General features: G+C 39.7%; 1 protein-coding gene across 1 annotated transcript in view; it reads left to right on the top strand.

Moving 5' to 3' along the window:
- Window positions 1-12423, top strand: part of KIF26B (kinesin family member 26B) — a 632023-nt gene that overhangs the window by 225908 nt on the left and 393692 nt on the right. The window contains exon 3 of the mRNA XM_044674977.1: window positions 842-1381. Coding sequence (XP_044530912.1) covers window positions 842-1381 — 540 coding nt within the window. The remainder of the gene's footprint in view (window positions 1-841; window positions 1382-12423) is intronic.

Below are 12423 nucleotides of genomic sequence, written 5' to 3'. Positions count from 1 at the left end.
TTCTCCCTTTTTTCTTTCTCTCTCTCTCTCTCTCTCTCTCTCTCTCTCTCTCTCTCTCTCTCTCTCTCTCTCTCTCTCTCTCTCTCTTTTCTTGCTGTGTGATCCAGGGCAAGTCATTGAAAATGGCTAAACCTCAATTCCTTGACTGTAAAATGGGATAATGAGACTTGCTATGTTTACATCACACAAAGATCTCCCTCTCCCCTCTAAGGGCGCCCAATGGTTCTGCTGACAGCCAGAGTGGCTCAAGTGCCTGGAATGGGGGACTCCTGGTGTGAGGCTACATCTGTGCTGCCCCTGCCTCCATAGAGAAATTAGAATATTACAAAGTTATGTCTATATGCTAATATATGTGCAAGTTACCTTTCTAGTAGAATGTCAGCAATTTAAAGGTAAATCCTTTTTTGTCTTCATATCGCCTATGCTTAGTTCATTGACTGGTACCAAGAAGGTGCTTAATAAATGCATAATGATTGATTGACTGGTTGACTGAGGAGGCATTGATAGCTAAAGAAGATTTGATTACTTTTCTTGGATGTGTCTAAGGAAGAGGGCTTGGAAAACTTATCTCTACTGCTCTGGGCAAGAGAGTTCTTAAATTATTTTTGAAAATGACTAAAAACCTTTACTGTGAGAAGTTGAAATCTGACTGATGTTAATAGGCATCAACACTTCACGTACCTGTGGCAGTTCTTTGATTGTATCCAGAGATTAGCTCATTAACCAGTCATTCAGACTGGTTGAAGCTGGCAGCTGCCTCCTCCTTCGCCACCCCCTGTCCTGCTGGTATGGCAGCAGCCTTGGACTAAAAACCTCTCCTTTTTTTCTGCTTGTTCTCTAGGACCCCGCATTCTCTTCTGCCATCCACGACAAGCTCCAGGTCCCCAACACCATCCGGAAAGCATGGAACGAAAGAGACAACCGCTGCGACATCTGTGCGACTCACCTGAACCAGCTGAAGCAGGAGGCCATCCAGATGGTGCTCACCCTGGAGCAGGCAGCCCACAGCGAGCACTACGATGCTGCGTCGCCAAGCTCACCTCCACCCCTCGCCAACATCCCTGCTTTGGTGGGGCCCCGGCATGTGGGTGGCCTCCAGCAGCCCCGAGACTGGGCCTTTGTGCCTGCTTCCTATGCCACCTCCAACTATACGGGCTTCATCACCAACAAACATGGCAGCAAGCCCAATAGCCTTGGGGTTGGCAGTGGGGCAGAGAAGAAGAATGGATCCCCTACCCACCAGGCCAAGGTCAGCCTCCAGATGGCCACCAGCCCCAGCAATGGGAATATCCTCAACTCAGTGGCCATCCAGGCCCACCAGTATCTGGATGGCACCTGGTCCCTGTCCAGAACAAATGGAGTCACACTCTACCCCTACCAGGTAGGTGGCCCTTAACCAAGCAGGGTTTGCCTGAGGCCAGTCGTGAACTAAGCAATTGGTGCTTGCTTCCCCTTTTCATTTTTGGTACCTCCTTCAAAGCAGGTCTATGATATAGTTATCAGAGGCAGTACAGTGCAATGGAAAGAGCAGAGGGTTGGAGGACCTGTGTTCAAATCCTACTTAGGATCCTTACTGACTCTGTGACCATGTGTCTTTGCTTCTCCAAGCTTCAATTTCCCCTTCTGTAAAATGAGGGGGATTGGACAGAATGACCTCTAAGGTCCCTTTTAAATCTAAATCCGTAATTCATTCAACAAACCACGGATCACCCTGGGATCCCTCTTCATCCTCGCCTCCTTGAGGGACTTACCCTTGCTTCCTACACAACCTTCCACTCTTGCCAGTTGCACTACTTATTCTTATTCATTCCAGACTCTGCCAGTCACAGAATACAGGGGGCATATACTTTCAGAGTTGAAAGAGTCTTTAACAGGTCATCTAATCCCACCCCCATCAAATGGACTCTTTTTACATTCAACTTCTAACTGAAGGGCTCCCAGTGATTAGAGCTCATGGTCTTGTTTTGTCAATGAATCTGATAAATTAATCCATTCTAAAGTGTTGATGGAGAACAATGATTCAAAATAACAATGTGTAAATTTACATGATCTAGGGCAATGAATCCTAACCTCTTCAAGTATGGGGACTCCAAATGTTTGAGATGCCCACATAAAAGGATTTGTTCTATATAGTAAATCTAGGTATAGAGGAAATTTATGATGACAAAAAGCTACTATGAATTTGGTGACCCTTTTAAGTGAATTGATATTTTATTAATCACTGTAATATTTGCATACATTTAAAAATAGTAAGATGTATTCAAGAGACAGAATTATTCAATAGATATAGATTTAGGTCCCCTTGGAATAATCTGTGTTCTATATCTTTTAGGTTAATCTAGCACAGGTAGGTGGCACAGTAGACAAAGTGCTGGATCTCGATTCATGAAGACTCCTCTTCCTGAGTTCAAATCTGGTTCCAGACATTTACTGACTGTGTCACCCAGGGCAAGTCACTTAATTCTATTTGCCTCAGTTTCCTCATTATAAAATGAGCTGGAGAAGGAAATGGCAAGCCACTCCAGTATCATGGTCAAGAAAATCCCAAACAAGATCATGGAGTGTTAGATACAATGGAACAACAGCAAAAAAGGTCTTTTAACTCCAAAACAGGGATGGAAAATAATTTCTCCCAAGTGCTGGATGATGTACTTTTTTCTCACATAAGATTTTTGCATCTCAAAATTTTAGGGTGGGATTAAAGTTCCATGAATATCTTGTCCAAGCTAGGAAGATGAAATGACATGTTCATGATCCCACCTTAGTAGAGCTGAGACTAGAACCAAGTGCCAGGTTCTCTTTTTGCCTCCCTTTGATTACTTTCATCTGCAAAATAAATTGTGATCTTGTAAATCCCATCCAACTCTAACACTTCATGATTCCAAGCCGACATCTTGTCTTTGCCTTGAATGGGAAACAATCAGGGCAGTAAGTATGTCCTTTGTGCTTATATTAAATATTATCGAGTGTCTTCTATTTGTTTCTTGCTGCTCTCTCCCCAATACCTGGCTTCTGCCCATTTCATAATTTTTATCACCACCACCAAAGCTAATCTATAAACATTTGCAGTTCATTATTCTGTTGACAGAATTGTACTGAGAACTAAACCACAGTGCTGCAGCTCAATACTTTAATAAAAAAGGAAATAAAGAATGATCACTTGTTAGCAGGCCCACATAGAAGGGGCAGACTTTAAACTATTATTGAAAATGATGTTTGAGAATTATCTAAGAAAAATTAAGAATAACATCAGATCCTTATATAGTCCTTTAAATACTGCAAAGTATTTTACATCTATTGTTTCAATGGAGCCCCACAAACCTATGAAGTAGGTATTACAGATCTCATTATCCTGATTTTACAGATGAGGGAACTAAGGCTCAAAGAAGCAAAAATGATTTGCTCAAGCCTTCCTGTTTTCAATTATTATTCATACCACCTTTTCCCCACTTCCTAAATCTTTTCCTCCTTTACCTGTGGTTATCTCAAATAATGAGATCTTTGTCTTGCCAGCTTGAGGTCCTGTTCAATACCATTTACAAGGACCACCAGCTTGAGAAGGTTTGACTTGTGAATTGTCTTTCTAACAGGTCTTTATTGCTTCCTTTCAACTCCAACACATACAAGGTCACACGTTCCCCTGAGCTAAAGGGACCAGAGGAAATCTCTCTGGGATAAAGAGATTTGGTATCTGGCTATGAATCGGTGTCCTCCTGTGTCATGACTTTGTCAGGCTGATGCCCAGGGACAGGGGCTATGGGACTGGCTAGACTTACTGTCTCCTGCTGTGGGCATCTCCCTGTAGTAAATATACTTTAGTGCAACAGTCTAGACAACTTGTCAGAAATGATTGAATGCTCTGATAGCTGGCCTTATTTTCCTGCTCACACATTTTTTTTAAAAAAGGAGCAAATCCTTCCTTTGGAATACCGCCACAGGCCACTGCATCTGCACAGACGTGCCCTGAGCATTGCCCCTCCAAAGAGGGGGAGTGTGCTCTCAAAATTCTTTGAGCAATCCTCTCCTCCCATTTCTTCAGGCCAGTATTTTGAAGGGAAGCTAAGCCAATGAAGCTCTGCCTATCTCTATTTTGGGGGCATATAGAACCATGTACAAGGTCTGGGTGTCCAAAGGACTTCTCTGAGGTCTTGAAAAATAAGCTAGATTCTCAGTGGCTGGGCTGGTTTATAATGAGGGATTCTTAACTTGGAGTCCGTGGACTTGTTTTTCAAAAAAAAATATTTTGATAACTATATTTCAATATAATTGGCTTCCTTCATAACCCCATGTATCTTACTTTATACATTTTAAAACATTATTCTGAGAAGAGACCAATTGGCTTCACCAGACTGTCCAAGGGGGTCCATGATACAAAAACTGTTCAAAATCCCTGATTTACAGTGAGAATTTTCCTGAAGGAAGGGGGATGGGAAGAGGAGAGATAACCTTTCAAGTTAGAGATTCCAAATTATCTCCTATAATGATATTTCTGAAACATATTGGCAAGAGCAAAGTTGAATGAGAAGCCCCTCACTCTAACACTGGGAATAAAGAAATCTCTTCTAGAGAGGGAGGTCTGAGGTCACCAGTGGTGAGCTGACAATGAAGTTGGTTCTAGTCACAACCCAGACAATCCTTTGTACTAGGATCTTTGGAATGTACGGAGGAGTAATGTCTTCATCAGTGTAGCTTGGAATGTCTCCTTCCACACTCTCCATCCCTGTGTAATTCTTTTCAGTGCTTTTAAAAATCAATCCACTATAGAAGATTGACCCAAAGATAGAGGTCTTCTTCTGACTCTTTTAATAATGGAGTTCCAGATCTGTCTCAAATGTTTGATTTCTTGGTAGATAAGAAGATGATCCAACTGGACAGTCAGGGAAAGAAGCAGCCTCTTCGCTCTCTCTGTCTTTCTCTGTCTCTGTCTCTGTGTCTCTGTCTGTCTATCTGTCTTCTATCGATAGCTAGTTAGATTGAGAGAGATACAACTATGTAGATATCTACAGGGAGAAAGATATATCTCTACATATATAATGTATTATACATGTACATGTACAATGTATATATATATATAATGTACATATATAATGTATATATATGATATACAATATATGTATATTGAATATGTATATGTATGTGTGTTGTTGTTCAATCATTTCAGTTGTGTCCAACTCTTTGTGACCCTTTTTGGGATTTTCTTGGCAAACATACTGGAGTGGTTTGCCATTTTCTTCTCTAACTGAGAAAACTGAGGCAAACAGGATTAAGTGACTTGCCCAGAATCATCCAGTAAGTATCTGAGGTCAGATTTGAACTCAGATAAGACTTCCTAATTTCACAGAGCCCTGTGCTCTATCCCCTGCCCTATCTAGCTGTATTTATATACATATATGTAAAATGAAACATAACATATGTACATAATAGATAAAATACAACACATAATAACATATTTTGTATAACTAAAATAAAAATTATTTGGCATCTTTCTCATCAGGTATTAATGTGGAAGGACTGTTTATAGGGATCTTTTTGCACCCAAACATTCATGCCTCCATTATGACAAGAACTAGAGGATCCCTCCCCCAACACGGAGACACACAAAGAGCTCCACTAAATACATCTTTAGTAGAAAAAGCTACAAGAGAATTTATTGGAAATAGGTTGAATTTTGACTTTGGTCAGAAAACCAAGTGTCTTGATGCCATGCTAATTATTAACTTCTATTGAGCAATGACCAACTCTCAGACACCTCCTCTCTGCCAGGCACCATCCTGGGCACTGAGAATTCAGAGACAAAAAATGAAACAGTCCTTACTCTCAAGAATCTGACATTATGTTCAGAGGGAAAATATATATATATACCTCTAATGTACATTTAACAAAACAAATAAAGGGCAATTTTGGTGGAGAAAAGCTCTGGCAGCTGGGGAATGGGGTGTTTGAAAGAAAATAGGGATTTTAAGATAAGAGACCCTGGGTAAGGAATGAACAATGGCTAATTCCATCTTGATGTATGGCAGCTGCTTTTCCTCAGTTTTCACTTAATAGTACAGTAAATAAATGCTTTAGAAGTTTGTCTCCATAGCACTTATGGTAATAGCATTATAGAATGTTAGAACTGAAAGAGACCGTGGGGATCACTAGTACATTCATTTTATAGATAAGGAAACGGAGTGACCATCATGGTAACCCAATAAAACTTGTCGATTGATATAAATAAAACTATTATTAATAGTCCCTTAAAATAATAGCCTCAACCTCAGAAAAATGCTGAGGTTGCTCCAAATGACTTATTGCTGTATACAGCAAGAATTTCTGAGTCAAAATGCTATCCTCAGAGTCCAAAAATAAGATTTCTGATTACAAATTAATGATTTAATTAACTGTTAACTGATTTGAAACCCTAACTTTTAATGGAAAACTTTATGAATTCCTCTAGCTGATTTCATGATGATATTTTAGAGGATGAGATTATTGATTTCTGACTGGAGGGAAGTATTAATGGGGAGAAAGAAGCTTTTTTTTTTTCTCATAGGAAAACAGTACAATGGAAGTATCAGAAAAATTCAAGAAAGAGCTTGCTATTTTATAACCTCCACAAAGAGAAGATTCTCATCTCAACCTTCTGGCTTCCTTGACATCTAGCACTTTATCCAGTGTATAGTAAATACTTTGAAAAATGCTTATTGTAAAGATTTAAATTAATTTATGAATGAATCAGGAAAAGAAATTAAGGCATGTTTAGTGTATATCTCTAATCTTTGAGGAAAAAAAGTATGGAAGGAAATAGCTATACTTCCTCAGAAAAAGCCCCACAGAGCCACCATTAAAGGCATCATATGGATATTTGATGTGATTTAGCATTATATTTACCTCATACACATTTATCTTATGGATCAAAGATAATATTTAGCATAGTGCCTGACAAATAGGAGGTGCTCATTAAATGTTTATTCTCTTTCCCTATTATGGATTTACCAACCCTTGTTGTATCATGTAATTGCAGAATGTAAAGTGATCTCAGAGGTAAGTTAATCTAAACTTTACTCAGATCATGAATCCTGTCTGTAACGTGGCGATCCCATATCTGCTTGAAGACCTCCAGTAGCAGGAGAAAACTAACATTTTTTTTATGGAATCAGCAGATATTTCATGCAACAGCTGAGTAATATGGACTGTGACTCTAGTGCAGGATGGGGAGTATGTGAACAAATCACTCAGTCCTACTTGCCTGACAGCTGTGTACTGGTCATCTTCACATCTAGGTTGGTACAGTGGATAGAGCACAGGGCATGGAGTCAGGAAGACCTGAGTTTAAATTGGGCTTCTGACACTTGCTATGATTACCTCAATTTCCTTATCTGTAAAATGACCTGGAGAAGGAAATGGCAGACCATTCTAGTGTCTTTGCCAAGAAAACCCCAAGTGGAATCATGAAGTGTTGAATATGACTGAAATAGCTAAATAAACATCTTTACCTAAATTATTTTATTGGCACCTCAACTCAACATATCCTGAGAGGAAGCAATTCCTGTGAAGAAGGGGTCAATTATTGCCATCAAATGCCAATCAACTGCCACCCACAGAGTGGAAAAATTAGTCTATCTGAAGCAGTGTGGTTCTCTCAGGGAGAAAGAGCGTGTGTCAGGCAATTCAAATTACCACTACCATCTTGACCACCATTTTGTTTCAGATACTGATGGAGAAAGCCCAGAGCCCTGACCCCAAGATCTTTGAGAATAGCAATTCTCCCTCTCCCCCAGACCTTTTTTGCTTGTAGCCCAACCCTCATAATCATCATGGAAGGAAGAAATAATTGTGAAGAAGGGGCCACCTTCTTTGCTGATCAGCTGCTATTGACAGGTAGATAGGTTTTACTCATGCATCTTTTGATGTCACTCAATGGACTTTTTAGCTTAGAAAATATTGAGGAGGGTTGGGTGGAGGTTAGAAATGAACCTTTTCCTTTACTCTTGCTTAAAGATAACTAAAGAGTTGCTAAGTGACTTGATGTCATTCCTTATGGTTCAGCTTTGGCAAATCCCAGAGGATTTTCAGGGATAATATACAATGGGACAAAATGTCCTCTAGCTACAAAGGAGCGAGATGAAGCAAGGAGATTTAAAACTGTTATTGGAACCCATCATATAAACCATGGACTTAGGGTTTCTCCTATAGCCATGACTGATGTAATCTTCAGTGCTCTCTGAAAGTGGCAATCAATGGTCTTCATCATTAATGAAATTACTACCAGTTAACTGGCATTTCCATAAGCTTTTTAAGGTTTGCAAAATGCTCTACATATATTATTTTATCCATTTGATGAACAAATCTTGTTGTTGGTTTTTTTGGGGGGTGCTTCTATGAAATAATGGCATCATTCAACATTTATTAAGTACCTACCATATACAGAGCATCATTATCACATAGGGATTGCTATTTTTGTTTGTATAGGTCTCTTCTGTTGGTGTCATCGTATTCATTATCCTTTCCCAGGTAAATAAGGCCACAGTGTTGTTAAATATACAGGGAATATTAATATATTTAATGGAATTTTATAGCATGCAGAATCTTTAGAGATCATCTTGGCCTCTTTCCTCATGTGACTTTTGAGGACATTGGGACCCAGAAAACTAAAGTGACTATTCAAAGTCATATATAGAATCTGATTTCTGATTTCTAGATCCAAAGAACTTTAGAACTGGGAAAGGCATAGAGTTACAGAGATTTAGAGCTGAAAGGGACCTGAGAGACCTTCCAGTCCCTGGAGTTCTTAACTCAGTTCTATGAAGTTAAAAATTATATTTTTATTACTATATTTTAATATAATTGACTCCCCTTGTAATCTTATGTAGTTTCTCTTATACAATTAAGATCATTGTTTTGATAAGTCTATCAGTTTCATCTGACTTTAGAAGGGATCTATAACACAGAAAAGATTAAGAAGCCTTGCTCTAGTCCAACCCACTCATTTTACAGATAAGGAATTTGAGGTCTGGAGAGATTAAGTGATTTAGAATTATAGATTTAATTTAGAAGTGAACTTGGAGGTCATCTAGACCAATATTCCTATTTTATAGATGAGGAAACTAGGGTGTAGGGAGGTTGAGTGACTTTCCAAAGGTCATACATGGGAATTTGAGCCTTGATGCTCTGACTCCTCTGGGCACTGAAAGATGAGCCTTTGCCCAATCTTTCCTAGAACTCAGTTCGCCATGCATTTCTTGGCTATTTCAAGACCTGCCTACACTCTGGCCATCTTTCTTCCACCAGAAATTGGAATCTGCTCTTGGGACCTTGGGTACCAAAGTGATCTTTTACTTTGTTTCATTTGGGACTCAGTCATCCTTGTACTTCTTGGCTTTTTCCATACCATGAGCACACATTCTTCCCTTCTCATCTCCAACTCTATATGTTGTTTTTCCCCATTAGAAGATAAATATCTTAAAGGCATGAGTTTCTTGCCTGCTTGTATTTATATTCCTCGTGCTAGGCATAGTGCCTGGCACATAAATACTTCATTATACCTTTTAGTTAATTCATTCATTCCAGAGCCAATATTCTTCACCAGTACTTTATAAGAAGAAACTTACTAACATTTCATGCCAGGATTTTAGTGCCTGTAGAAATTCTTCTTTTTCCTCAATAAACAGCTTGGGTGCCACCTTTTCTATGAAGCTTTCCCTGTTCCCATTCCTTTCCCCAGAGGAACATGATCTTTTTCCTCAAAAAGCCCTTTCAACTAGGAGATTTTGTGAGACCGGGACACTGGAGGGAAAGCGATTTGTCTAAAAATGAATAATGTGTTAGTGGGCAAAGTTGGAACATGAAATCAGGTCTCCTGATTCCTAGTTCTTTTCACTGTAATATACTACTTCTGGGTTCAGAGGGTCTAAAATATGAGCAAAAGGGGTCTCATCTTCCAGACAGGTTTTCCTTAACCGTATAGGAAGTGGTTTTCATCTAGAAGAAGACTCTTTGATGGTTTGAGGCTAGATGCAAGCCTGGATGAGCTCTCCTGATGCCAAGCCACTAGATGGGGCTTCTGGACATATAGTTTCTGGACCTGTGGTTATTTCCTGTGATGTATAATTTAAGGAACGCTGGTCAAGGTAGAACATTGTTTTCTTCCCCATCTGGAGCAGCATGGGCTAGCCTGGAGTCTCCTGATCCCTGACCCAGAAGTATTGGGTTCAGCTCAATGCTACATGTTCATCAAACAGAGAAGGCTGCTAGGGATGTGTTTCTTTGCCCAAAATGGGGAAGTCTGATTTTGTCCATTGAGAACACCTGGGTTTGAGAGGCTACCACTTACAAGACTGAAAATAAGATATGATGGTTTGCTAATTGGGAGACTACTATAATAGTATATTAGGTATCTTAATTTTCACAACAGGCAGTGTGGCATAATGAATAGAGACCTGGCATCTAAGACAGGAGACCTGAGTTCAAGTCCTGCCTCTGACATATTCTGACTATATGACCATGAACAAATCACTCAGCCTCTTGAGACTATAAATTGCAGAGGAAGTACCAACCTACATCATTGGAGGGAATGTCCTCATCTGGAAATAGCAATGAAATCTCAAGCCCAGTTCTTCTCTTTTAACTAACTTAGATGAGGTGTTGATTAGTTCTATAGTTTCATTCGTTCAATAAACATTTATTAAGTGCCTACTATGTGCCAGGCCCTTTTCTGATACTCCCATGTTTGGAGTTGATAACAGTAGAGGGAACAATTGAGCCTGCCCTTAGGTTGGGCTAGTGGAAAGATGAATTTGGAGTGAAAGTTTCTGGATTTGAATCCTGGCTCTGTTCCTTATTACCTGTGTGATCTTAGATAAATCACAGCCTCTCTGGGCTTCAGTTTTCTCATCTATAAAATAATGAGGACTAGTGAGCTCTGAAGTTTCTTCTAGCTCTAAAGCTACAACACTATGATCACTTTCAATCACTTTAGGAAAGAGAAAGTGTCATTGAACGGAGACTACATAAGTTTCCTGGGAATTGGCTTTTTGCTTGAAAAACTTGCTGTGCAAAAACTTATGCAGGTGTGCTTGTATTTGTGGTCTTCTGTGGACACATGGAGAGAGCAGTTGCTTTGCCTGGCAGGTGTGGGGCCCCTCCTGTACTCCCATTAGGGATTTCCAAATACATAAGAGTTTAAACTCCTTAGCAACGAGACTTGCAATAACAATATTTGCCTGCAAGTTAATTGGGTCCAGATCTTTCGTCCACAGAGAGTATCCTGAGTCTGTAAAAGTGTCTGACATGCTGATTTTATAATGACTCCCTGGCTTTTCCCAGATAATAAAAGTTCCATATGATTTCCCTCTTCTCTCACCCCCCAATTCTTTGTTTTTACCAGTTGAATCCATGTAACAAAAGATTAGTAGGTGCCCAGAGTAAGAGAAACTTTCTGACAAATACAGGATGCCCCAGAAGACTTAGTGCCATTTAAAACTTTAATTGCTTAAAGCAGGCCTGAGACTTTTGGGACACCATACAGTCTGTACCTTTCACTACTTATTCTTGTTGGTGATTACAAACAACCTTTAGCTCATCTGCGTATTCCACGGGACAAATGGAAGGCCAGCAGCTCTTACTTTTGAAATCCCCATTGGAACATGACTGTGTAGGGGACCAGCTGCTTTTTATCAGTCATCACACCACAGCATGGGATACAAAGCACTGTATAATGTGGATCCTATGAAGGTACCTAATGACGGTCTAGGTAACATGATGACCAGAGAGTTGGGGCTTGCGGAGGACCAAAGAGTCAATCAGAAGAGGAAGATTGGATAGGCTGCATAAATCCCCAGATAATAATGCAGGCGTGAGAATTCTTCATGGAGGATTCACTCAGACTTCCATCCCTTTAATCACCCCTCCTAAAATTCCAATGTCCTTACAGGTTTTCCCATGTCCTCTTCTCTGGTCCAATCCATCTTATATGCCACAGACAGAATAATGTTTCTTAGACATTAATCAGGGACTCAACATATTCTTCTGCTCAAGACTCTTCAGTGGCTCCCTGATTAACTAAAAATCTTTATTTTATGTCAAATTCCTTTGCCTGGAATTTAAAGCTTCTTATAACCTGCCATCATTTTATCTTTTCTATTTCTTTTTCCATCCTGTGTCATTTCAGTTTCTTCATTAATCTTTGTTGCCAGGCTGTATCTCTCTCTGCCTCTCCTGCCTCAAATACTCAATAACTTCACTTTTGCCTGAAATGTTCTCCATTCCCATCTTTAAATTATTTAAGTCATCTGCTAAAGTCCAACTCAAAAAACTATGCTATCCAAGAATTCTTCTCTGATCCTTCTCCTTCTTCCTCCTGCCCCTGAACCCTCTATTCCAAAATTCCAAATATTGGTAAAGAGATAGCCAGTTAGACAGAGCACCAGACCTGGAGTTATG

This window comes from Gracilinanus agilis, chromosome 4 (genome assembly GCF_016433145.1).
Source record: "Gracilinanus agilis isolate LMUSP501 chromosome 4, AgileGrace, whole genome shotgun sequence".
Taxonomy (NCBI): domain Eukaryota; kingdom Metazoa; phylum Chordata; class Mammalia; order Didelphimorphia; family Didelphidae; genus Gracilinanus; species Gracilinanus agilis.
Note: the sequence above shows the minus strand (reverse complement) of the source record. Positions and strands in the feature narration are given on the sequence as shown.